We start from the raw sequence: 26999 nt of genomic DNA on the forward strand, positions 1-26999 counted from the left end.
TTTGTTTATATATGTGCATGTTTATTTGGCTGCACCAGATCTCAGTCGCAGCAGGCAGGATCTTCTGATGTTCGTTGCAGCACGCTGCTGCTTAGTCGCTCACTGTGTCTGATTCTGTGTGACCCCATAGACTGTAGCCCACCAGGCCCCTCCGTCCATGGGATTCTCCAGGCAAGAATACGGGAGTGGGTTGCCATTCCCTCTCCAGGAGCTCTTCCCAATCCAAGTACTGAACCCACGTCTCCTGCTTGGCAGGCAGATTCCTTACCCTGAGCCACGTGGGAAGCGCTTGTTACAGCATTCAGGATGTTTAATTGCAGCATGCAGGACCTAGTTCCCTGACCAGGGATCAAACTCAGGTTCCTGCACTGGGAACTCAGCTGCTGGACCACAGGGGAGTCCCTGGGCTGCTACTGATGAAGCTGCCTCCCTCGCTCTCCTAGACCGACCAGTGGAAAGCAACTGCTCAATAAACACCCAAGCCAGACAGCAAACACTGCAGCCAAGGCCCTCACATGCTGTGGGAGGTGTGGGCCCCAGAGTCACTCAGTCCTGGGTTCAAGTCCCAGGTTGAGTCCAGCTCCAACCCTGACTGCCACGTGACTTTCGCTCACCAAGCCTCAGGCTTCCAGATCCAAAAAACATGGTGCGGGTAATGCCCACTTCCTAAAGGGAGGATGATTAAATGAGGTTTCAAGTCCATAAAAGTACTAACACAAGGCCTGGCAAGAGATCTGTTATTTAAAATAATGTTATTCATTTTTTTAAAAAATGCAGTTGTGTGTTTTGCAGGACAAGTCTGCTTACAAAGTAAAATAAAAAATGAGCCTGAGCACCATGAATCCTTGCAAGGTGGGAAAAGACTTTAAAAGCATCATCTCTTCCCTTTTGTGCCAGAGAAACACTAGAAATGCCTCTGGCTCCCCCCACCGGCCCTCCCTGTTCTCAGGCTCCCTGCAAGTCTGGACGGTGGGGCTCTCCCACCACCTGGTGGACGACTTGGGATGGCAGGCAGGTGAGCATGCCGTGGGGACCCACCTGATGTCATCTCCCACCTTCCCCCTTCTTTCCTCTCTTAGTACTGAAGCCCCAGCCCATGGGCTGAGCTGTTCCCACCATTTCGGGGTGCAAAGGACTGGTATCCAGTTATTTATTTGTGGCTGAACTGAGCTTTCTCATGAACCATCACCAGCGGTGGGGCTTAGAGGGTGTGACGGGGAGGCAATGACTTTGATCAAACCTGATACAAACTTGAGTTCAATGGGATTCTTTGAACTGTCCTTTTGGGTCTGACTAAGTCTCTTGGCAGGCTTCCCAGGTAGTTCTTACTGGTGGGCTACAGTGCATAGGGTCTCAAAGAGTCAGACACGACTCAGAATGCACCATGCACCAGGCTCTTTAGGATAGTGGCTTTGTCCTCCTGTTCCTCTCTAGGGGAATCTGGGGGCAGGGTGGGGCTTGTGTGACCTCCTGGCTGGAGGTCTGGTTCACCAGCGTGCACTGCAGGAACCAATGGGATTTGGTGGACCCCTGATTCCCCAGGTTCTGCTGTGAAGTTAGTCACTAAGTCAGGTCCAACTCTTTTGCAACCCCATGGACTGTAGCCCACCAGGTTCCTCTGTCCATGGGATTCTCCAGGCAAGAACACTGGAGTGGGTAGCCTTTCCCTTCTCCAGGGGATATTCCCGACCCAGGGATTGAACCCTGGTCTCCCGCATTGCAGGTGGATTCTTTACCATCTGAGCCACGGGGCCCTGTCTGCATCTCTCTGCCAGCCTCCACCTACCTCCCGTCCTGACTGCCCTTCCACCCCGAGGTGGAGGGTCACCCCCTCCAGGTCATCCCTCCCAAAGGGCCACTGCAGTTTTCAGCCTGGAGTAGAGCAATTCAACCCGCCCTGCTCATCCCTCCAGCCAGGCGACTCAGCCCCTTATAAACACCTCCCAAGATGAAGGGTGGGTTGAGCCTTTACCCCAGGGGTCCCCTCCTTATGGGTCCCCATCAGCTTGACTGTCTCCCAGCCTCCTGCCTCTTCTTCCTCCCCCAGGGCCCAGGGACAGGGGGTGGGCTTCGCCTATGTTTCCTCCCTGCCCTGTCTCCCTCCTCCCACTTTGGGCTCCTGTCTAGACCCAGTGATGAGATGGAGAACCTCGTCCACAAAGAGGGAGTAACACCGAGCTCTGGTCTGGCCTTGGAAGGTTAAGAAAGGAAGCTTCTAATCTTGTAAAGTTAAAACAAACAAAAAAAAAAGTCAGTGGAATTTTTAAGTCCTTTCTTTTTTGACAGTGTCCAGATTTCAATCCTTTTTTCTGGCTGCAGAACCTTCCTTTGAATATCAAAAACGAGATAGTAGCTTTTGCTTTCTTAGCATCCCCAACTGTCCCCAACTCCCTTCCCCTCCTCCAAGATGATAAAAGCTAAAGAAGCAGCAGATGTCAGCTTCCCCCACCCTCGCCACACACACACACACACACACACACACACATACACACTTCCTCCAGGTCCTGGGCAGGAGCCATGGGACCCCGGCCTCCCTTTAGTCACTGGGTCCTGGCCAATGGAGTGAGTGGGATGTGGGCCTCTTGCAAGAGCCAAGGTCTCTGAATGACCACGTGGAAGTCCCCTGTCCATAAGAAACACCGCCTTGGACTTCACCAGTTGCTCAGTCATGTCCAACTCTATGCGACTCTATGGACAGCTCCTCTGTCCACGGGATCCTCCAGGCAAAAATACTGGAGTAGATCACCATTCTCTCCTCCAGGGGGATCCTCCCCAAGCAGGAATCAAACCCTGGTCTCCTGCATTGCAGGCGAACTCTACCACTAGGGAAGTCTTGGACTTCACAGGAGCCAAAAATAAGCATCTGTTGTGTTAAGCTATTGGGATGTTGAGGTTTATAAGTTACACCTGTGAGCACTGAGCTAACAAAATAGCAGGTCATTTGTGTGTAAATGCAAAATAGAAAAACACGTTGGTGTTTTTTTCCAACTGTTACTCCTGTTTGGAGATATGATAAGATAGACTCTGTTCTCTCATTCCCCTCTTCCTGGCCAGGGACCAGTGAGTCTTCTCTGCTCTGTGCTACACCCCTCCCTGGTGATGTCACTGTCCATAGTTCAGCTTCCGTGTGCAAGTGATTCTCAAAAGACTGTCTCTGATCCTCAGACCCACATCTCTAGTGTCCTCTGTGCCTCAAAAGCCCTGGAACTCATCCTGTCTCAAAGGCAACCTGTGACTCACCTGTGACCAGCCTCCTCTCCTTTGCCCAGGTGCTCAAGCTGGAAACTTCTTGACCCCTCCTTCCCTCCTCCCCATACCCTGCCCGCCTCCACCTGTCACCGAGTCCTCTTGGTTTTACCTGCAAGTACCTGGGCAGCTACCACCTCTGTCCCTCCAGTATCAGCCTCATCCTCTCCCACCTGGACAGCTCTGTAAGTTCCTCCTTGGTGCCCCCACCTGGGCCCTGATCCAATCTACTGTCCATTCTGAGCTCAGGATCTTTGCCAGATGTGGACATGATTTATGTCACCCACTCTGATGCACATGCACGCAGGCTGAGTCGCTTCAGTCAAGTCTGACTCTTTGTGATCCCACTGACTATAGCCCACCAGGCTCCTCTGTCCATGAGATTCTCCAGGGAAGAAAACTGGAGTGGGTTGCCATGCCCTCCTCCAGTGGATTTTCCCAACCCAGGGATTGAACCTGTGTCTCTTGAGTCTCCTGCATTGGCAGCCAGGTTCTTTACCACTAGTGCCACCTGGGAAACCTGCTACATAGGACCTAAGTTTTTTCTTATTCTTGAAAAATGACAGCAGACCACAAGGTCCGAGGGCTGAGCCCAAGCTGCCTCTCCTGCCCATCCCTACTCACTGCTGCATCCCAGACTCACCAGCTCACCCTGTGCCCTCCTATCGCAAGAGCTCTGCACACACTGATCCCTCCACTCAGTGGTAACAGACCTGTCCAGTGTCATTCCCTCAAGGACAGCCAGCCCTTCCATCGAGGTCACGTCCCCCTATTATAAGCTTTCCTAGAACCACATGTCTGCCCCCAGTAGCTCTTTCTGTGTTGTTATTTCACTGCAGGCTGAATAATTATTTGCTTTGTCATTGATTCAGTCCAGCTCCACCCCACGGCCTTTGCATTTGCTCAGCCTGGCATGAGCTCCCCCAGACACCAGCACAGCTAACCCCCTCACCTCATTGGAGTCTTCTTCAAATGGCACCATCTGAGTGGGGCCTCCTCCACAACCCATTTAAACCACAGGATTTCCCTGGTGGTGCAATGGATAGCACCACCCAGGGAACATGGGTTTGATCCCTGGTCTGGGAAGATTCCTCATGCCAAGGATCAACGAAGCCCCTGCATGGCAATTAGTGAGCCCAGGCACTAGAGGCCGTGAATCAGATACTGAAGCCCATGAGCCTAGAGCCTGTGCTCTGCAACGAAAGAAGCCACCACAATAAGAAGCCTGTGCAGTACAACCAAGACTAGCCTCCACCCCCTGCAACTAGAGAAAGCCCACGCGCAGCAGGGAAGACCCAGTGCAGCCAAAATAAATAAACTGCAGTGCCCCCCACCACAACCCACTGCCACTCTCCCTAAGCCCCTCCTCTGGGGATGACTATCTTCTGCCCTTTGTCTTGTTTAATGTATCTCTCAAGACAATGTCATGCTACAGGGCCAGGAACTTTGGCTGGTTTGTTCACTGTCTTATCCGCTGTCCCTGGGGTAGAGCCAGCACAGAGTAGCACCTGAGACGTGTTAAGGGAATAAGTGAATGCAGTATAATACTTCTGGGCAAGACCAACTTATCCCATCTGTACAGTGGGCAGGGTCCAGAGCACACAGGACTTCGAGGGCTCCTCAAAAATGGGTTCATTTCTTTTAAAATAAGAAGGAGGGGGGAAAAAAGAATTCTTAGGGCAGGGGAAATGCTTTAATATGTAGTATTAATATACTCATCTTTAAACCAACACAGCCGTAAAATAAAATTTTAATATTTTTCTTCATGGAGGAAGACACCTACGAAGGCTAGAATGCTTCAGCTCAGAAGTCATGGCAAACCTGTTTCTGGCGCTTTCCTTGCAGACCCTGCCGGCCTTTAAACTTGGGAGGATGAGCAGCTGGCTGAGCTGGGGGGCCCTGCGCGAGGTCCAGCGCCTCCGCGGCGGCCGGCTGGCCGGGCGGTGCCGCTTTAAGGATGCTCTGCGGGTACCGGCCTTGGGCGGCGAGGATGCAGCCATGACGTCACGGCCCCGCCCCGCGGGGTGATGCTGCAGGAGCAGCGGCGGGCCGGGGGCGGCCGGGCCGGGACCCAAGCTCAGCGCGTGGCAGGCAGGAGCCCGGCCTCCTCGGAAAGGGATGCCTCCTGGCTGGAACCACAGGTACCTCCCTTTCCTCCTGCACCCTCCGCACAGTTTCCCGGCTTTGTGCTGGGAGCGCCGTGGCTTAGGCCCCAGGGTAAGCAGTGTGCCAGGATCGGGGCTGGAGGTTGGCAGGGAGACCTTTGTTCCTCTTGTCTAATTAAATGAACTGTCAGTGGAGCCCCCCTCCCAACCCCCCCCCCCCATCTCGCCCCCTGAGTGCAGAACTCTCCCGCCCTGAGAAGGGTGGGTAGCAGTTGGGTGAGATTTATTTCACAGTTGCAAGGAAAGAGATCAAATACACACTGGGATTTGCCCCCAGGCTTACGCGGCGCTTATTGGTGCCTGAGGCCTGTTCCCAGGTCACCTGGGCAGGTGTCATCAGCTTCCGGTCCACCTCCCACCAGCGACTGAAAGCTCTGAATGGCTGGGACCCTGGTGTAACCTCTCTCAGCACTCCAGGGTTAAGTTTATGATGAACACCAAGGATTTCTGCTTTTTTGTCAAGGGCAACATGCTGAGGTTGAAGCGAGAGGGTGATGGCAATCCATTCATCCTGCCCTCGACAAGAAATAACTTCATAACTTACTGGGTTACCATACTGTTTGTGTTTTCTCAGCTTTTATAGGGAGGTAGGACCTATAAAAAACTTGAGTTTGCTGATGAAACTCAAGTTCAGTGTGTGCCTCACCAGGGCTTTGGGGATCAATGGGCTGCCAGATTGCCACCGATCAAAAATGAGAAGTGGGCTAGGTAGGATTCAGTAGCTATTTCACTAAATATATCCCCTGAAGTCCACCTTTCTCAGATGGTGGCTGAGACAGTAAAGAGTCTGCCTGCAATGTGGGAGACCCAGGTTCAATCCCTGAGTCAGGAGGATCCCCTGGAGAACGAAATGGCAATCCACTCCAGTATCCTTGCCTGGAAAATCCCATGGATGGAGGAGTCTGGTGGGCTACAGTCCATAGGGTCACAAAGAGTCAGACACAACTGAGCGACTTCACTGAAGTCCACAAAGTCCTTCACTGGTCTGGGAAGATTTCCTTGAAATATTAACTTGGAGAAATAGTAGGAGAGGGGTAATTTTAAGCATTCAAATTACATGGACATTGTTTATCTTTGTTAATCATTTGGCACCTAATCAACTTGAGGGATTTATTCTTTGAAACATCCCCTGTATTCTAGAAGGACAGTGGACCCAACATACAACCTGTGGGGGTCCAGGAATATGTGCAGATCGGGGGGGGGGGGGGGGGGAGCAGTCTGAATAATGGTAATATAGTATGATCAAGATGTCTGGTGAATATTTGTGTTAGTGTATTAAAATTCCATTTACTAGTTTACATTTTACTTTCATTTTTTAATAACATAAAAAAAATGAAAATTTTTTTTTCAAAAATATTTTAAACAGTCCTTAGAATAAGCTTACCTCCCCCAGTGGCTCAGACAGTAAAGCGTCTGCCTACAGTGCAGGAGACCTGGATTCAATCCCTGGGTCGGGAAGATCTCCTGGAGAAGGAAATGGCAACCCACTCCAGTATTCTTGCCTGGAAAATCCCATGGATGGAGGAGCCTGGTAGGCTACAGTCCATGGGTCACAAAGAGTTGGACATGACTGAGCCACTTCACTTTACTTTAGAATAAGCTTTCACAGGCAACTTTTAATACATGTATTACAAAAACTACTGTAATGATGTAAAGTAATTAGCCTCCAACTAATAAAAATTTAAAAAAAAAAAAAAAAAGAATTAAGCTAAGTATTTACAACTCAAAAAAAAAAAAATAAAAAAAATAAAACAAAAGTGGTAAGTCTGAAACTTGAAAATGAATCCATAATGAAGGCTTTTTTCAAGTTCAAGTTTAATTCTGATTTAGATGAGGGAGGAGAAGTGTAGGATGGGGGAAGTGTGAGGGTCTCCCTTTTGCTAGGACAGACTGCAGACTGTGTTTTAAAGCTGGGGGTGGTGGGCAGGTGATGGTGAAACTGTCACATCGCTGGTAGAGACATGGGGTATTTAGGTAGCCCATTTTAAGCATGTGTGCTCAGTCATGTCCAACTGTTTGTGACCCCATGGACTGTAGCCCGTCAGGCTCCTCTGTCCATTTTAAGTGGGTTACAAAGTTTCCTCTTTTCAAAAATATACTTCTACCCTATGCATGTAAGGCTAAAATTCTTCCAAAGTGGGCTCATGGTCCTTCATTCTAAAATGAAAGGATTTCTAATATATTTTCACTGAAGTTCACTTTATGGAAGTAAAATACCAACAGGAAAGAGAGGTGTCACGTGCCTGCAGGGGCAGAGAGAGAGAGAGAGTTAGGGAGAGGCAGAGAAGGAGTTAGCTACCGAGGCAGGTGTGAGGCTGTGACCAGACAGCTGGAGTCAGGTTAAGTCTTTAACACACCTGGGCTAAGGTCTTCCTCTGACTTCTAAGGAGACAGTCTTCAGTGTTCCAGCAGGTCCTCTATTTCTGTGATATTATAAAATTTGTTTATTTTTAATTGTAGGATCATTGCTTTACAATATTGGTTGGATTTCTGCCATACATCAACATGAATGAGCCATAGGTGTACATATGTCTCCTCCCTCTTAAACCTCCCTCCCACTTCCTACCCTTTCCCATCTCTAGGTTGTTACAGAGATGGTGAAGGACAGGGAAGCTTGGCATGCTGCAGCCCATGGGGTCGCAAAGAGTCGGACACGACTGAGTGACTGTAACAACAAGGTTGTTACAGGTTACAACACGGTTGTAACAAGGTTGTTAGTTTGAGTTCCCCGAGTCATACATCAAATTTCCAGTGGCTATCAATTTTACATATGGTGGTGTATAAGCTCCCATGTTACTCTCTCCATTCATATCACCCTCTCCTTCCTCCCTCACTGCCCTTGTCTGTAAATCTGTTCTCTGTCTATGTCTCCAGTGCTGCCCTGCAAATGGGTTCTTCAGTACCATATTTCTGTCATCTTAATGAATGAAGCTCCAGGGATAGCTAACAACCACCTGAGTTTTTTAAGGCAAGACCAGCCAATTTTTCTCGAGTATTTCCTATTTACAAGGGTCTGAGTGAGACCTGTAAGGAACATAAACAAGATGCTTAGTTTAAAACTTTTTTTTAAATCTTGACTTAATCTTCCTAAAAAGATTATGTTTTTAATGAAGTATTACTTGTCTACATAGTTCTTAGGTACCTCTGCTCTTACTGTAGAAGAGAGCGTGGGATTTTTTTTTAAGGGCATGAGATAAGCCTTTTCTAGAAATGAGAGCAGACTGGTTATGTCATTCCCTGTCACCTTGGTGTGAAATCCACCTCCTACCAGATCTTGCTGATCAGCTAATCCCTTCTTGATGGGTTCATCTCTCACCATCCAACCACCACTGTGCCCAGCTGGTGCACAAAGCTCCTTTTCATGGATGGTCCCCACTGCTTAGAATGTCTTTCCTCCACTTTTTCACTTAACTTGAGGGCAAGAACTATGTCTTCCTTTTATCTCTATAAATTCAGTATCTTGGTATTCAGTACTCAGCCAAATGGTAAGATAGGAAGGTAGGTGGGCAAGTAGATCATAGGATGGATGGATGGATGGATTGCTGGATAGATAAATGTATGAAAGAGAGGATGGATAAATGGATGGATGGATTGGTGGATGGATAGTTTGTTGGATTAATATGATGTTCTGAATCCTGCTGGGACATCTATAGAACAAAACATTTCTATCGTGGTGTGTTCTGAAGAGAAGGAAGACAATCCCCAAGCGGGCAGGATAGGTTGGGAGGAGTTTGGGGTGCAAATCTGACATAACAAGAGATTTCAGAGTGATTCATAAAGAAGTTATCGACTAGCAAGAGTTTGACAGAGGGCATACAGTAAGCTAAAGTCAGAAATAAGGGCCTCATTTCTAAAACTTAAAAACTATTTTGAAAGAAAGCCTCTACTATTTATTTTGGTAAATAACAAGAGTTCTTGTTAGGAAACCTATCAATGTTGGGAATGACATGTCAGGTTTGGGGCCTACTTCTCAGAAAGGATTCCAAGGAAAACTTAAGGGCACTTCCTTGGTGATCCAGTGGTTAAGGTTCCACCCTTCCACTGCAGGGGCATGGGTTCAGTCCCTGGTCAGGGAACTAAGATCCCACATTGGGATGTGGCCTTGAGATGAGGTCAAAAAGTTTAAAAAAAAAAAAAAAAAGATGAAACATAGGCATTGCTTTTTTGTGAGGCAGATGGAGTGCGCTATGTCAGAGAGGTCAACCCCAATCCAGGATGTCCCCCTCTTGTGTTTTTATCTGTCTCTTTCCTCTGATCTTAGCAGCTTTCCTCTCCCTATGCTTCGTAAAATTGATGTAGGTTAAAACACACATGTCAACAAGCTAGAATCTATTCCTGTAATATTTACAATCTAGATTGATTTCTAAGCAGTGAAAATTGTTGGATGCCCAGGGGTACAGACTGCAAACCCTGGGGGGTGAGGGTGGGGAACAGAGTGGATGGGAATGTCTGTAAGGTCCGCAAGCCTGCTAATTCTCTACTGATACTGAGGGCGTTACACAATTCCTCAAAAAAAAATAGCTTGAGGATGGAGGAAAGTCTATTTCTCACCCTCCCAAATTCTTTTTGTCGCTCATTTTCTTTTTTTGTAAACTGTATCCCTATTCAGTGTGTTGTCTGTGACATGCAGGATTCAGGAAGTTCTGTTTATTTCTTTAAAGAGAACGTTTTCAAACACTGCAAAAGTCTCAGTTCTCCTGGTTCAACTGAAAATTCATTTGTCCAGTTGATGTAAAAGGAAAAGACTCGAGTTAAACTCATTCAGCTCCTTTTAGGCTCAGATCCTTGGTTTAAGGTGGAGTATAAACTCGGGTGTTAGGGAGGGTGCCCACTGTGGCCCTCCATCCTGAGATGGAGGGGCTGTCCCCTCACCACATACTAGTGCTTGGGGTGCCTATGGGTCCTTCTCCCTGCCTCCCCCCACCCCGGGGTGTCTGGTCTCCCTTCTCTGCTCGCCTGGGGCCTGCAGGGGAGGGCAAAATTAGCCACAGGTCCTAGAAGAGCGCTGTGTCCTTTGGGGCCTGAGAACAGCCACAGGGCTCTTGGTGGTCCCCACTCCTGGTTCTTTGCCGGACCCTCCTGATGGAGCCTGTTTGGGGAACTGTCCCTTCGTGTTTTAGCTTGGGGACAAGCTAAAGGACCTGAAGGACCAACTCTTGTCCCCTTGGGAAGGTAGGCTGCCCTGATGTGAAAGCCAGGTCCAGGAGTACCGTCCACACTGAAGGCTGCACTCTGGGGGCTCAGTGTTGGCTCTAAGGGGCCCCCGTGTGAACTCCATTCCCACCTGGACAGGGTAGCAGTAGCAGGACCCCGGGGGATGAAGGCAGAGCCGCCCGAATAAACTCGCTCTAATAGCAGAGGCCCTGCGGGTGACGGCTGCCCCCTGACTGGGCTTTCCCCACAGGAGCACCCACCGCCCCCCCCTGCGATGATCCCCCCGGCCAGCAGCGCCCCTCCGGGAGAGGCCCTCTTCCCCGCCTTGGCCCCCCAGGACTTCTGGAGGCCCCCAGTCACTGGCTACTCGGGGTCCGTGACCCAGCACATCAGCCACCGGGCCAACAATTTCAAACGACATCCCAAGAGGAGGAAATGCATCCGGCCCTCACCGCCCCCGCCCCCCAACACTCCCTGCCCGATCGAGCTGGTGGACTTCGGGGACCTGCACCCCCAGAGGTCCTTCCGGGAGCTGCTGTTCAACGGCTCCGTCCTCTTCGGCATTGAGTTCAGCTACGCCATGGAGACGGCGTACGTGACCCCCGTGTTGCTGCAGATGGGCCTGCCCGACCAGCTCTACAGCCTCGTGTGGTTCATCAGCCCCATCCTCGGTGAGTCCTGCGCAGCCCGCCGGCCTCCGAAGCCTCCCTAGAAGCTTCCAGAAACCTCACTGGGGGACAAGAGAGGGGCCAAAGTCGAGCCCACTCAGTTGTGTGGGGCTCTAGGTAAAGAATCCGCCTGCCAATGCAGGAGACGCAGGTTCCATCCCTGGGTCGGGAAGATCCCCTGGAGAAGGGAATGACAACCCGCTCCAGTATTCTTGCCTGGAGAATTCCATGGATGGAGGAGCCTGGTGGGCTACAGTCCATAGGATCGCAGAGCCAGACACGACTGAGCGACTGAGCATGCACACACGCAAGAAAACCCAGGTTTGGCCAGTCAGATCCCATCTTTGAAGCAATTTTATCTGAATCAGGTAGAGGATGTGGTACCACATAGACTCCAGGCTGTCGCTGGAGGATTCAAGCAATACAGCAGGGGGTGGTTTGGGTCTAGGAGACCCTGCACTTCCTTGGATTCCCAAGGAGGTCACAGCAATTCCATGCCTCATGGGGGCTTGAGTTGAAAATTTAAGGAGAAGCTCAGTGACTCCAAGAGTCTGTTTATCTTTCATTTTCTAGCTTAGAGTTTTGTTGCTGGCTCCGAGTTTCATCATCTGATTCTTTAGATGCCCTGGAGACGGGTGAATGCAAATGTTTCGGGACTCTGGGGAGGCTGTGTCCGAGTCGGTCCCCACATGGGGTGGGGACCCCAGTGTTGACTGCTGACCTTCTCTGTTTCAGGATTCTTACTGCAGCCTCTATTGGGTGCTTGGAGTGACCGATGTACCTCAAGGTTTGGAAGGAGACGCCCCTTCATTCTTGTCCTGGCTATAGGTCTGTTGTTTTGGCATCGAAATAAAATGGAAAAAAAGAAAAAAAAAAAAAAAGGCCCCAACTGCTTTCTCTTGGGAAAATCTAAAAGAGTATTAACCAAAACCAGTAATTCAGCTCATGTCACTGGTGTGGGAGCCGGGAGCACCCTGTAACCTGGCCCTGGTTAACTGTGGAAGTCTCTCTGATCATGTTTTTAAAACAAGTTAGTAGAGGAGTTCCCTGGTGGCTAGTGGTTAGGGTTCCAGGCATTCACCCCTGTGGCTGGGGTTCAATCCCTGAGTGGGGAACTGAGATCCCAAAAGCCACGCAGCTCAGCAAAAAAAAGAAAAAAATGAGTTAATAAAACCTTCTCTATTATTCCAGCAATGCTTGATGGAATAAAACCCCTGATCTAAGCGCTCTGTTTGAGGTTTGATTAAGAAGGAATTCTTGGGGCCCTCAAGAGTCTAGCCTTAAGCGGTGGCTGCCGGGGCCGGCAGCTCTGCGTTTCGCGGGTGACTCTGTTCTCCGTCCCCAGGGGCGCTGCTGGGCCTGTCACTATTGCTTAATGGCAGGGACATTGGGACGGCGCTGGCCGACACAGCCAGTGACCACAAGTGGGGCATCCTCCTCACCGTGTGCGGCGTGGTGCTGATGGACTTCAGCGCGGACTCGGCCGACAACCCCAGCCACGCGTACATGATGGACGTGTGCAGCCCGGCCGACCAGGACCGGGGCCTCAACATCCATGCCCTCCTGGCAGGTAAGGGAGGAGCTGGGAAGTGATTGAAAGTGTGTCTCTCAAACCATAGGTATCAGTAATATTAATATATACAGATGTTATATATCTTATCTATATTTCATTGTATAGTTGATTTACATTGTCATGTTATTTTGAGGTGTGCAGCAAAGTGGCTTAGTTATATATACTATATATATATTATATAATATACATTCTTTTGCAGACTCTTCTCCCTTAAAGGTTATTACGATATGAGTATAGTTCCCTGTGCTATACACTGGGTCCTTATCGTTATCTGTTTTATATATAGGAGTGTGTATATATTAATCCCAAATGCTAATCTATCCCTCTCCCATCTCCTTCCCTCTTAGGTAGCCATGAATTTGTTTTCTATGTCTGTAGGTCTGTTTCTGTTTTGTAAATAAATTCATTTGTTATCATTTTTTTTAGACTCCACATATAAGTGAAATCATATGATATTTGTTTTTCACTTAGTATGGTCATCTCCAGGTCCAATCATGTTGCTGTGCATGGCATTATTTCATTATTTTTAATGGACGATATTGTTGATATATATGCATGTAAGTGTGTATGTAGCTATGTATGAATGTGTGTGTATATAGCTGTGTGTAGATATTATTATATAGTGTTGGTTCTTGTTGTTCGTGTAGTTACATCCTACAAAAGTGCCATAAGTCCTGAATTAGCCAACCCCAAATCCTAGCCCCATGGAGACATACAGGGTTAGTTTGCTGCAAACATCCAATCACATCATTTTGGTCAATGAATCAATACATAACCTTGTTTTATGTGTTTCTGTCTAACGACAGCTTATTTTTGTATATATCACTGATGCATTAACCTTGAACTCACATTCCTGGTCAGGGAACTAAGATCCTGCAAGCCTTGTGGCACAGCCAAAAAAATAAAATAGCAATGAAAAGATTTCTAAAAATCAAGGGCAAGTTGTCACACATGGGGAGCCTATATGAAGAGACTGGGTGGCCCAGCAGTTAGAAAGTCTGAGCTCTGGGAGCTGACATCCTGAATCGGGTTTGTATTTTTCCTCCTGTTCATGGTGGGACTTTGGGTAACTGCTTGACCTCTCCAAGCCTCAGTTGCTTTTTCTAGAAAATGCAGTTGTTTATCACTCTCTCTTTATACTCCTGTATGCATGTGGGCCCAGGGAGCTTCTGCGTGGATCCAGGCAGGTAGGGTTTGGAAGGTCAGAAGACGGAATTCATTTTTTACATTACATATATATATATATGTGTGTGTGTGTGTGTGTATGTATGTAACCTTTTTACTCCAACTTATGATGGCTTGACTTACGATTTTTTGCCCTTCACAAAAGCTTTTAGATTTTGCTCTCTTCCCAGGCTACTGATACCCAGTCCAGTCCTCTCTCATGGGGCTTCCCAGGTGGCGCTAGTGGTAAAGAATCCACCTGCTAATGCAGGAGACATAAGAGGTGGGGGTTAGATCCCTGGGTCAGCAAGATCCCCTGGAGAAGGGCATGGCAACTTACTCCAGTATTCTTGCCTGGAGAACCCCCACGGACAGAGGAGCCTGGCAGGCTACAGTCTGTGGGGTCACAAAGAGTTGGAAGTGACTTAGCATGCACACACACTTCTCCCATGATGCTGGGCAGTGGCAGCCACCACTAAGGGTCGACATCCCTACACTTAACAACTGATCTGTTTTTCACTTTCAGGACAGTCTTCAATCAGTTATATGAGATAGTCAGCACTTTATTATAAAATAAACTTTGTGTTAGATGCCCAACTGCCAGTTAATGGAAATAATCTGAGCATGTTTAAAGCGAGTGGGGCTAAGCAATGATATTCAGTAGATTAGGTGTATTCAATGCATTTTCTTTCCTTTTTTAAAAACCTTAAGTATAGTTGATTTACAATGTTGTGTTACTTTCAGATGTACAAGAAAGAGACTCAGATATACACATATGGGCTTCCCAGGTGGTTCAGCAGTAGAGAACCCCCTGCCAAGCAGAAGACTTGGGTTTGATCCCTGGGTCAGGAAGACCCCCTAGAGAAGGGAATGGCAACTCACTCCAATATTCTTTCCTGGTGAATTCCAGGAAAATTCCAGGAAAATGGACAGGGGAGCCTGGCAGGCTACCGTTCATGGAGTCGCAAAAGAGTTGGATGCGACTTAGTGACTATATATAATGGAGTACAGTTCCCTGTGCTGTATAGTAGATCCCGCTGTCGACACTCACTCCTGGTGTTCCTAAAACGCTGTGTGCAGAGGGGAACAGAATGAGGCAGGTGGTCATCATGCCCTGGCAGGTGACCCTTGAGTGCAGGCAACCAGGACAACCATCCCCCAGCCATTTTCTTCTTTTCTTTGGGGTGTAGGTGGGACAGATAATCCATCCAGGTCCTTGGAGTGGATTTTTCAAGTCGAGTACAGAAGGGGACACCTTCTTGGGGGCTTTCTTCCCTAACCCACAAGGAAAATTGACCGTTGCTTTTCTCCCCAGGTCTCGGAGGAGGTTTTGGATACGTGGTCGGGGGGATCCACTGGGATAAAACCAGCTTTGGGAGAGCCCTGGGTGGGCAGCTGCGGGTAATCTACATCTTCACAGCCGTCATCCTGAGCATTACCACCGTCCTGACCCTGGTCAGCATCCCCGAGAGACCCCTGCGGCCCCCAGGCGAGAAGAAGCCAACCATGAAGAGCCCCAGCCTCCCACTGCCTCCGTCCCCGCCTGTCCTGTGTGAGGAGGGTGCGGGCCAAACGGTCCCCTGCCCACCCCCAGCCCCCAGCCTTTATGCCAGCTTCTCCAGCCCCATCTCCCCGCTCAGCCCCCTCACGCCCAAGTATGGCAGCTTCATCAGCAGAGACAGCTCCCTGACGGGCATTAACGAGTTTGCCTCATCCTTTGCCACGTCCAACATCGACAGTGTTCTCATCGACTGCTTCACGGGCGGCCACGACAGCTACCTGGCCATCCCCGGCAGCCTCCCGAGGCAAGCCATCAGCGTCAGCTTCCCCCGGGCCCCCGACAGCTTCTACCGCCAGGACCGCGGCCTCGGGGACCGGCGGGACGTTGCCCTGGCCACTGGCCCTGATGGGGACGTGCTGAGGGTGGGCTCCCTGGACACCTCCAAGCCGCGGTCAGCTGGGATCCTGAAGAGACCCCAGACCTTGGCCATCCCGGATGCGGCTGGAGGAAGCGGCCCCGACACCAGCCGGAGAAGAAACGTGACCTTCAGTCAACAGGTAAAAGCAAACATTGGGGCTGGGGCGTGGGGGGGCGTGGTGGTGGTGGGGAGCCAGGGGTCAGAGGGCGCCATGCACATGGCCCCCTCTCTTCATTTAGATAGATGACCTGGAAGGAAATTTGCGGCCCTGGGTGAACCATTCAGAAAAGACTTGGGGCTAATGGATGGGCCTCAAGGATACGCCCAGCCGCGGTAGCCTCGTGCTCTTCATCCAGTCAGTGCGAGGATCCTGGGACCCACGTGAGCCCAGGTGCACTCAGGGTCTCTTCAGTGCTCTAAGAAACTGGCCACAGCAAAGGGGTGGCTCTTTCAAACACCCTTATGTTTGCCGAGAGGTGGTTCCATGAGTTCAGCATCATATGTGCTGTCGTCATTTCTAGTCTCTTCCCCACATCCAGCCCACTTCGGCCATGTGCGCCCACGGCAATGAGCACAGACTTCCTGAAGGACAGAAATGAAACCTAAACCCTGGTGGCTGTTTCTGGGGCCTCCCTGGGTGGACAACCTTAACTGGCCAGCTGGGAGGCTGTCAACACTGTGGATCCCAAAGGGTGCCGGAATGTTCTGGAAAAGCAGAGAATCTTTCAGAAGGCTGTGTTGTATGAGGGATTTGGCTGCAAGGCCACCAGCCGATATGTGGGATTTTAGCCATCTTCAGAGTCTGTGATTTTGAAGAGAATTACAGCCTTGCCACAGCAAAGGGGCTTCTGTAACTCAATGAATTTGTGAGTCATACCATGCAGGGCCCCCAGGACAGACGGGTTACAGTGAAGAGTTCTGACAAAATGTGGTCCACTGGAGGAAGGAATGGCAAGCCACTCCAGTATTCTTGCCACGAGAACCCCATGAGCGGTGTGAAAAGATGAAAAGATGCGACACCAGAAGATGAGCCCCCAAGGTTGGAAGGTGTCCAGTATGCTACTGGGGAGGAACGGAGGGCAGTCACAAATAGCTCCAGAAAGAGTGAAGAGGCTGGGCCAAAGAGGAAAGGACACTCAGTTGTGGACGTGTCTGGTGGTAAAAGAAAAGTCTGATGCTGTAAAGAATCATACATTAAACAGAGTTATTCTTAGGACTTCCCCGGTGGTCCAGTGGTTAAGACTTTGCGTTTCAATGCAGGAGTTGTGGGTTTGAATCCTTGGTGGGTGAGCTAGGATCCCACATGCCTTGGGGCCAAAAAACAAACATTAAAACAGAAGCAATATTGTAACAAATTCAATCAAGACTTAAAAAGAGAGTTATTCTCTCATTTAAAGTAGAAGTGAGGGCCCTGTGGCCTCCCTGCCCTCAGGGAACCCAGGGGATGGAGTTTCCTGAGCAGAAATCAACCTGCACAGGCCCCCAGGAGGGCAGTTCTGAAGCAAGTGACCTGGACACACCCCTTGGACACACTTGCCCATGTGACTGGAAGTGCCAGCCTCATCTCGATCACACATGCCCCCCGACCCTGTGCCTGAGAAGACACCTGACCTTGTAGGAGGCCCACCAGAGATGCTGGCTTTGCTGTTAAATTCTGAAGTTTGATGCACCCCTTTGCATGACCGAGAGTCAATCCTAGGGCCTTCTTTTATTGTATCTTAAACTTAATGCCATCCCACCTCAAGGAAGCACTCTGCACAGATGGTTGCTTGTCCTGCTGAGAAGTGTCCAGGCCCCGGTGGGCAGTGTCCGCCAGCTCCAATCCAGAAAGGGTTTGAAGCGCTCAAAGTCACTGGAAGAAACCCGTCATTGGCAGAGGGAAGTGATTTCTGTAAGTGCTCAGGTCAAGGGTATGCATTGCTCACTCTTGATGACCATAGAGCAGCTCATCAGGCCTTTTGTCAGTACTGGGCCATTCTATCCAGTTGCCCCAAACCCCACCTGGCTTCTGGATACAGTTCTTAAGTTCTAGTGGAAAGTCTCTTTTTCATCCTTTTAAAACATTCTATTTTCAAATCGGTTCTGGGAGGAAAGTAAAAATCATGAGCTTAGTGTGAACACATCTGGGCTCAGTGGGGACGGGTTGTCAGGTGAAGTCTTGCTCCAGCAGTTATGGGTGACAAACTCTGTTGGCATGGTGGCTGCCCTCAGAACTGGCATCGTGGGCTCTTTCCTTCCTTTCATTCTTCCACCTGGAGCATCCAGGTGCCGCCCCAACAAAAGCTCCTGCGTGGACCCACAGTAAGGTACCTTCTCTCTTCTCGAGATGTGTACCTCCCAAAGCCAACAGCTCACCTAGGTGGTGTCTGCACCTCCAGCCCTAGGGGGGCCTTGGCCTTCTGGGAAGAAGCTGCAAAAGGAGCCGTGAGTGTATTTGTCCCTGGAGCGTTGCCCTGAACCCACTCATCCCCATTTCAATGCTGGTGACATGTGGGGCTGTCTGGGTACCCAGCTCCCTACCTGGGCTCCCTGGGCCCCCCTAAGCCGCCGTGTAGGCAGGCATCCATCAGTCATGTTGAAATACATCTTTCACATCCTCTCTTCTGGAAAAGTCGGGACTTCATAATGTCTGAATTTGAGCCAATCCGTATTTCTTTTCTTTCAAATGTATTTCACATTGGGCAAACTTACCCTCTGTGGCCGAAAGGCAGGCACAGCGAAGGGAGATTTTATGCTCAGCTGCCCCTGTCTCTGAAGAGACTAACGTTATATGTCTCTTAAAATGTCATAAAGCCATTTCTCTCATTCGGACCACAGGCCTCAGCAGGGTGGCTGGAGAACAGTAGGATGGTGTTTGGTGCCTGGTTCACACTGTCCAGGAAGACAAACCCTCACAGCCTCTGGGTCTGTGTTCCTAATTCACTTTCTCACTGAAGCAAAAGGTGGTGCTAGTGGTAAAGAACCTGCCCACCAATGCAGGAAATGTAAGGGACGTGGGTTCGAGCCCTGGGTTGGGAAGATCCCCTGGAAGAGGGCATGGCAATCCACTCCAGTATTCTTGCCTGGAGAATCCCATGGATTGAGGAGCCTGGCAGGCTACAGTCCATAGGGTCACAAGGAGTTGGACATGACTGAAGCGACTTAACACACACGCATGGAGCTCCAATACTTTGGCCACCTGATGTGAAGAGCTGACACATTAGAAAAGACTCTGATGCTAGGAAAGATTGAGGGCAGAAGGAGAAGGGGGTGACAGAGGATGAAACGGTTGGATGGCATCACCGACTCAACAGATATGAGTTTAAGCAAGCTCTGGGAGATGGTGAAAGACAGGGAAGCCTGGTGAGCTACTGTCCATGGGGTCACAAAGAGTCGGACGTGACTAAGCAACTTAACACGCACACATGGGGTAGCCGGGGTGTAGTGCTCTGATGAGGGATTTGGGGGGCTTCTCTTGCAGGTGGCAAATATTTTACTGAATGGTGTGAAATACGAGAGTGAGCTGACGGGCTCCAGCGAGCCGTCGGGGCAGCCGCTGTCCATGAGGCACCTCTGTTTCACCATCTGCAACATGCCCAGGGCGCTGCGCCACCTCTGCGTGAACCACTTCCTGGGTGAGCTCGTGGCAAAACTTCCTGCCTGTCGTGCCCCCCTCGGGTGGCCCTGCAGCAGGGGCACAGGCCCTGACCCAGGGCTAGGAATGCCCGGAAGCCTCTCCAACCCACCAGGCTTCCCCAGACACCACCTGGGCAGAATGAGGTGGGGATGGAGCAGGGAGGTACCTGCTCCAAGCGTTCCCAGATTAACCAGGTCCCCTGGGTCTCCATGGAGCCCAGATCCTCGGGACCAAAAGCTCCTCAGGCAACTCACAGTTAAGTGGGCTATCACTTTCCCACTGGAGGAATTTGTGAAGCCAGTCTGGACCCCTGACTCTCGGAGCGGAGATGTAGACACACCCAGACACACATAAGTCAGGGGCTGGTCTCAAGTTCACAGGCTCAGCTTTCAGATGAATACCAAGAAGCCCCAGCTAGCATGCCATTCCCTCCAGCGTCTCTTCACTGTTGGGCTGTTGACGCTCTGATCTTAACTTGAGCTCTTAAACAATTGTGGGATGTAAAGCAGAATGACTTTCTGGAAGGCAATTTGGCAACAGACAAGAATCTTAAAAAATGCCCATAGCGTTTATCCCAGGGATCCTATTTCGTATTCATTGCAAGGATGTAATCAGAGATTTGATCATGAATCAAACCTGTATGAGGTATTGATTACAGCATGATTTATAACAGCCAAAGATCAAGATGGGAAAAAGGGTAAACACCTAGCAATGGGGGAAGGGGTAAGTATATTAGGGTGAATCCACATTGTGAAATATTTTGCTGCCATTGAGATGGGGCTCTTTAAAAGTATTTAATGGCATAGGACACGTGCATGATAATTATTGGGGTTCCAGAGGCCCAGTAAACACCACCTCCTTCCTCTATGAGAGAGAAATGGCCGTGGAAACCGGAGGAAGGACCCCTACGGTTTTCTTGGTAACAGAGCAAGTTAGGTTTCCATCATTTGCCCTTCCTAAGGTACTTCTCCCAGGTAAGCAGGCGGCCCCCTGCCCTGCCTGTGACTGAAGCCCCGATGGCATTTTCTTTCTTCCCAGCGGGGGAGCGAGTGGAAAACCAGAGGTGGGGTTAACTTTCCTTCTGGTGATAGGATTCAGAGAAGGAATAGAATGCAAAACCTCTCACGACAGGGCATGTGTTATAAGAATATATATTTACTTTAAAAAAAGACAGGTAGGGGAAACTTTACTGGGTGGTCCAGTGGTTAAGACTCCACGCTCCCAATGCAGGGGGCCTTGGTTCAAACCCTGGTCAAGGAACTAACTAAATAATTAATTTTTAAAAAAGGAAGGATAGGAAACCTACAAAATTTTAACAGAGGTAAAGGCATCTCTGGGTGGTAAACGTAATTCCTTCATATTTTTAAGAAATAATTTTTATATTTATTTTTACAAAATTAAAACATTTTTATTAAAACATTTTAAATAATTTTTAATCTTTATTTACTTCTTTGACTGCACGGGACCTTTACTTGTGGCACACAGGATATTTTTTAGCTGTGGCATGCGGGACCTAGTTCCCTGACCAGGGATGGAACTCGGGCCCCCTGCATTGGGAGCTCAGAGTCTTAACCACTGGACCACCAGGGAGGTCCCCCCTCTTCTTTAAGTTTTGAATCGACAAAACTCACGTGCTGCACTGATGGTGGGTCAGAACCTGCTGGGGGGCGGGTGAGCCAGTGCCTGCCCTGCGGTCACCACCTGTGTCCCCCCCAGGGTGGCTCTCCTTCGAGGGGATGCTGCTCTTCTACACGGACTTCATGGGTGAAGTGGTGTTTCAGGGGGACCCCAAGGCCCCGCACACATCAGAAGCATATCAGAAGTACAACAGCGGCGTCACCGTGGGCTGCTGGGGGATGTGCATCTACGCCTTCAGCGCCGCCTTCTACTCAGGTACCCACGGGGCGAGGGTGGGGTGTGAGGGGGCAGACTCAGCCGGAGTTTGGGAGGCTGGGAGGGGTGGGGGCAGGCTCGGCTGGGGGCTGTTAGGGGCAGGTTTTGGGGGCAGGCTTGGCGGGGGCAGGTGTTGGGACAGGCTTGGGGGGCAGGCTCATGGGGGAAGCAGGCTCAGCTGGGTGTTAGGGGCAGACTGGGGGGGGGCAGGCTTGGCTGGGGGGCAGGCTGGGGGGTGTTGGGGGCAGGCTCGGCAGGGGTGGTGGCCTTCCAGGAGGGTGGCGAGAGGACAAGCATTGAAGGAAGCCCAGTTTGGGGGCAGACAGCGCTGTGTTTTTCTGTTTTCAGCGACCCATCGTGGGGGTCAGTTGGGGGCAGGACAGGGGAGGGTGTGTGTCCAGACCTGAGGGAGCAACTGGCCAGAGGGTTCAGGCCCGTAGGCAAGGGCCAAGTGGGGGCCCAGGGACAATCCATGAGGTCACCTCAGATGGGTGTGCCATCCACCGGCCCCCCTCAAGTCTTTTCCACGTCAGTTCATGTGGTAGCTGATCCAGAGGGGATGGAGGTGCAGGGGAGACCAGAGAGGCAGGTGGAGTGACATGGAGGTGGGCGGTGGGGACAGGGAGTCCGCGATGACCCTGAGGTTTGACCCTGGGTGACCCACGGCCCCAGGACGCTGTGCTAGATTCCTGAGGGTGCCAGGTTCAGCCCAGCGGGGGTGTGGCAGGGCAGTTTGGGGGGGTGCAGCCCCCAAACTTCATCTCAGGGGTTCGCCCACATGTTCAGTAAAAGGCCAGAGAATCCAGCCTTCTGGCTTTTCTGGCCACAGGCTCCGTTGGGGCCCCTCGGGGCCACCGTTGAGGTGGGTGAGACATGATGACCACGTGGGGCTAAATTCTGGCTAACCTTCTCTGACGTTTATGGGGATTTGGATTTTGTATAATTTTTACATGTCACAAATTATTCATCTTCTTTGGGTTTGTTTTAAACATTTGAAGATATAAAAACCATCTTTAGCTCCAGGTGGTACAGAAACAGGCTGCAGGCTGGACTCCACCTGAGAACTGTAAACTGTGGGCCCTGTTAACGAGTTCCAGCCCCACCATCGGGACCGCGACCTTTTGTGGGGGTTGAGAGACCATATTAAGAAAGAATTTCTTGGCTCTCAATGGCAGACCCCGGGGGCTTGGGTGTCTGGGCACCTGGACGTGGGGAAGTGGCCCTAGGGCATTGCAAGGGGTGTCCTGTGGAGTCTCAGCTCCCAGGCCTCTCAGGGTCCTTCAAGGCTGGCCCACTGGGGTGGGGCTGTCAGGGTCCTCACATTAGGAAAGAGGCAGAGGCAGTAGGATTTGTGCAGGAATTTAGGGCTCAGCTCTAAACCCTAAACTCTGGAGCCGCTGGCCTTTCTACCCGAAGACCCCTTCACCTGCTGCAGCACCTGGGGGCCTGGCCTGGGCCGACGTGAACAGGGCTACCCCGGGTCCTGCCACCCATCTGGACACCCCATCGGTGGTCCCTGAGCTCCCCGGGTCCCTGAGCGGGATGAGCTGCCTGCCGGCCTGGGGGTGCCCAGGGCACCGGGTGGGTTGTGCTCACCTTCCTCTCCCCTGACAGCGATCCTGGAGAAGCTAGAGGAGCACCTCAGCATCCGGACGCTGTATTTCATCGCGTACCTGGCCTTCGGCCTGGGGACCGGGCTCGCCACACTCTCCAGGAACCTCTACGTGGTTCTGTCCCTCTGTGTCACCTACGGCGTCTTGTTTTCCACCCTGTGCACCCTGCCCTACTCGCTGCTGTGCGATTACTACCAGAGCAAGCAGGTGAGTGCCCTGGCTTCTGGCTGCAGGCCGGGTGTCCAGGTTGAGCCTCCACCTGAGCAGGGTCCCGGACCTCCTGCGTGGCTCGGGAGCTGCATTCAAGGGGAAGATTATCAGGATGCGTCAGCAGAGCATAAACCCCAGAGGGAAGCTGCCCACAGACTCAGGAGGTGGCGAGGGAGGGGCAAGGAGAGGCCACCCTGGGGTTCCCCTCTGCCAGGCTTCAGGGTCACCTGGAAGCACTGGGCCTTGGGCACCAACCACTTTGTGAACGAGGTCAATAATATGTGAACATTATTATGAGATTTTTTAAAAATGAGAATTTTTTAAAATTATTTAAAATTATTTAAAATTATTTTTTAAAAATGAGAATCAATGCCAAAAGTCCACACTAAGTGGGAGACAGGAACTTAAAGAGGATAAGTGACAGGACCGAGGTGCGAACTGGTGGTGTCGGAGGCAAAAGGAAAAACCAGGAAAAAAAGATCCTGTCTTTCTGTAAAAGCTGATGTTTTGTTCAGGGCGGGTTTTCCTTTACCAGCTTAATTGAGGAAGAATTCAGCACAAAACTACACCATTCACCCATTTCCAGTGTACGATTCAGCAGTTTTTAGCATACTCATGCCATCAATTCTAGAACATTTTTGTCACACACACCCTGCCCTTCCCTGATATCTCAGTTGGTAAAGAATCTGCCTGCAATGCAAGAAACCCTGGCTCTCCTGGGTTGGGAAGATCTGCTGGAGAAGGGATAGGCTACCCACTCCAGTATTCTTGGGTTTCCCTTGTGGCTCAGCTGGTAAAGAATCTGCCTGCAATACAGGAGATCTGGATTTGATCCCTGGGTTAGGAAGATCCCCTGGAGAAGGGAACTCACTCCAGTATTCTGACCTAGAGAATTCGTGGACTGTATAGTCCGTGGAGTCACAAAGAGTTGGACAAGACTGAGTGACTTTCACTTTCACTTTCTTTCACCTCGTCCCCCCACCCCAGCCCCCTACCCCTCGGCCAAAAGAAACCCCTCCAGGCCTCCCCTCCCTCAGCCCCCTGTAGTCACTGATCTGCTTTCTGTCTCCAGGGGTTGGCCTGTTCTGGACATGTCACATCCATGGAATGACATGACATGTGGCCTTTTGTGTCTGGCCTCTCCCAGCCTAACCTTTTTTGAGGTTCATCCATGCTGTGTAGAGTGAATCCTTGCCTCATTCCTCCTTGTGATCAAGCAATATTCCCATCAGAGATTTTTGGCTGTGACTTTGAGATTTTAGAACTCCGCACTGAAGACCACTGTGATACGGGCCACTCCTGCAGCCCCTCTACCCCTGGACCTCATCACCTCCCCCAGGCCTGGCCCCAAGGGCTGGCTCTCCCCCAGGGCAGCACAGGGACCTCGGCCTGTGAGCCGTGCACATGGCCTGAGTGTCGCTGTCCTGCTTGTCAGCTCCCCGGAGCCCCTTCACCAGATAGGCGTTCTTGGTGGAGGGAGGCCCTGCCCCATGGGAGGGGCGCGGGGCCTCGGACCACTTTTGATGGGTCAGGGTGGAGCTGGCTGGGTGTCTCAGGCCTGTGCTGCCCCGCGAGTCTTACAGACACGCTGTCCCCGCTGGGTTGCAGGTCCCAGGCTCACCTGTGACCTCCCCACTGCAGTGGCCCCATGGGCCAAGATGATGTCCCCAGGATACACGCAATGCCAATTTACAGACCCCATTGCCAGGCTGTGGGGGCAGAGCCTTGGATGGGACTGGGACGGGTGGGCAGCATCCCAGAGGTGACCACATCTGGTCGCAGGACCAGGCCAGTCTGGACCCCAGGTGGCACCCAGCAATGGTCTGCGCGATGCGGGTGGCCCGAGCTGGGGGTAGGGTCACTGCTGCCACCCCTCGGTGACTTCGCTGAGTCCCTGTGTCCTCCATCCCCCAGTCTGGCGCTGGGTGGGGCCGCAGGGAGCTCTTAGTCCAAGGTGGAGGCCGCGGGCCAGAGGAGCAGGCGCTGCAGACCCTGAGGGGGTTTCTGAGTGTGACAGGCATTGTAGCAACAAGGGTTCAGAAGAGGGATGAGCTAGGATGGAGGGGGCGTGGCCTGGCGGGTCTTGAGGGGGAGAGGCGGGGAGGAGCCTGTGCGTCCGCCTGGACCTGCTGGTCGTGGGTTCCTCTTCTTGTTGTCATCTCTTTTCACAAATATTATTAAAGTCTTGGCCAGACTCCCTGTGCACCGGGGGCCTGGAAACAGGGAGCTGTCGGGCGTGGGGTGCCGGGTCCCGGGCGGCAGGGGGCCTGGTCTGGCTGACGTGCGTCTCCGGTCAGTTCGCAGGGTCGAGCGCGGACGGCACCCGGCGGGGGATGGGCGTCGACATCTCCCTGCTGAGCTGCCAGTACTTTCTGGCCCAGATCCTGGTGTCCCTGGTGCTGGGGCCCCTGACCTCGGCCGTGGGCAGCGCCAACGGGGTGATGTACTTCTCCAGCCTCGTGTCCTTCCTGGGCTGCCTGTACTCCTCGCTGTTTGTCGTCTATGAAATCCCTCCCGGTGACGCCACCACCACCGAGGAGCACCGGCCCCTCCTGCTGAACGTCTGAGCTTATGCCCAGGTCTGGAGCAGGCGGGCTGCGGAAACCCAAGGGGCCCCGGTGGACGGAGGCAGGACAGGTCTCCTGTCGGGATGTAAATATGTGATGACAATAAATGGCCACAGCAGAGCCTATGGTTTCTAGTGTGGCTCTTGTGAGGGGCAGTAGGTCACCTGGGCCCTGGGCCACTCATCACAGGGGCTTAGCGGGGGACTGTAAGAGTCACTTATGTATACACATATAACCAGAGGCAACCCTGCACCCTACCTCCCACTCCTACCCCCTGCCCCAAAGACACTGGGGCAACATCTGGAGATATTTTGGGTTGTCACAACTTGGGTGTGTGCAGATGCCCTGGAATGCTAGAAACACCCTAAGGTGCACAGGACAACTGCCCACAATAAGGAAGGATCTGGCCCCAAGTGTCTACAGGGCGGGGCGGAGAGAGCCTTGCCTAACTGTACATTGTTTCCCATAACAGAGTTAGAGTAGAAGATGCTTTGGGGTCAGAAGACCTCATACCCATTCATTCTCTAACTTATTCATTCATCCATCCATCCACTCATCCTTCCATCCATCTATCCATCCATTCACTTATCTATCCATCCATCCATCTATCCATCTATCCATCCATTCACTCATCTGTCCATCTATCCATCATCCACTCATCCATCCACTCACTCATCTATCTATCCATCCATCATCCATCCATCCAACCATCCATCCATCCATCCATCCATCCATTTACTCATCTGTCCATCCATCCATTCATCCATACATCCACACATGCACCCTACAGATACCCACTGAGTGTCCTGGGACTGACAGGCAGTGGTAGGTCCTGGACGTCTAGTTGTGAGGTCTCTGCTGTCGTGGAGCTGATGTGAGGAGGAGAGACAGATAATACCCTGTCTAGGCCTGAGGATGACATTAGGTGCTGAGAGAACATGAGCAGAGTAGGAGGATGGGGTGACAGAGCTGGGAGTGAGCTATGCTGGACAGAATGGGGTTGGTGTGCTCGATAAGGTGGGAACCTCCAGGAGCAATGCCCCCGCTGAACGCCCATCCTGCCCGCAGACTTGACCCACCCACCAGTGCCTGCTTATGGACCCGGATGGACCGACTTCTTGCAGGTGTCGAGGTCCTTCACCATGGGGCTTCTTGCCATCCTTCCGTCGGCAGACACCACTGGCTGGGCCCCTTCCTGGTGCACCTGGGCA

At 51.3% G+C, this 26999-nt stretch overlaps 1 protein-coding gene across 5 annotated transcripts; it reads left to right on the forward strand.

Annotated features, from left to right (window-relative positions):
* The first annotated feature begins 5230 nt into the window (after nt 1–5230).
* SLC45A1 (solute carrier family 45 member 1) lies at nt 5231–25908 on the forward strand. Of its 5 annotated transcripts, none has more exons than XM_070474242.1 (9): nt 5231–5387; nt 10816–11236; nt 11969–12061; nt 12579–12803; nt 15286–16028; nt 19350–19503; nt 21287–21398; nt 23013–23218; nt 24294–25267. In XM_070474242.1, the coding sequence occupies exons 1-9, from the start codon at nt 5274–5276 to the stop codon at nt 24335–24337; spliced, it is 2112 nt and encodes a 703-aa protein (XP_070330343.1). In that variant the 5' UTR covers nt 5231–5273; the 3' UTR covers nt 24338–25267. The 5 variants fall into 5 exon arrangements, with proteins under 5 accessions (XP_070330343.1, XP_020757260.2, XP_070330341.1 ...); XM_020901601.2 differs by lacking the exon at nt 24294–25267 and adding an exon at nt 25519–25908 and having other exon boundaries at nt 5232–5387; nt 21222–21398; XM_070474240.1 differs by lacking the exon at nt 24294–25267 and adding an exon at nt 25519–25908 and having other exon boundaries at nt 5232–5387.
* The last annotated feature ends 1091 nt before the right edge of the window (nt 25909–26999 follow it).

The sequence above is a fragment of the Odocoileus virginianus genome, chromosome 11 (genome assembly GCF_023699985.2).
Source record: "Odocoileus virginianus isolate 20LAN1187 ecotype Illinois chromosome 11, Ovbor_1.2, whole genome shotgun sequence".
In the NCBI taxonomy this organism is placed as follows: domain Eukaryota; kingdom Metazoa; phylum Chordata; class Mammalia; order Artiodactyla; family Cervidae; genus Odocoileus; species Odocoileus virginianus.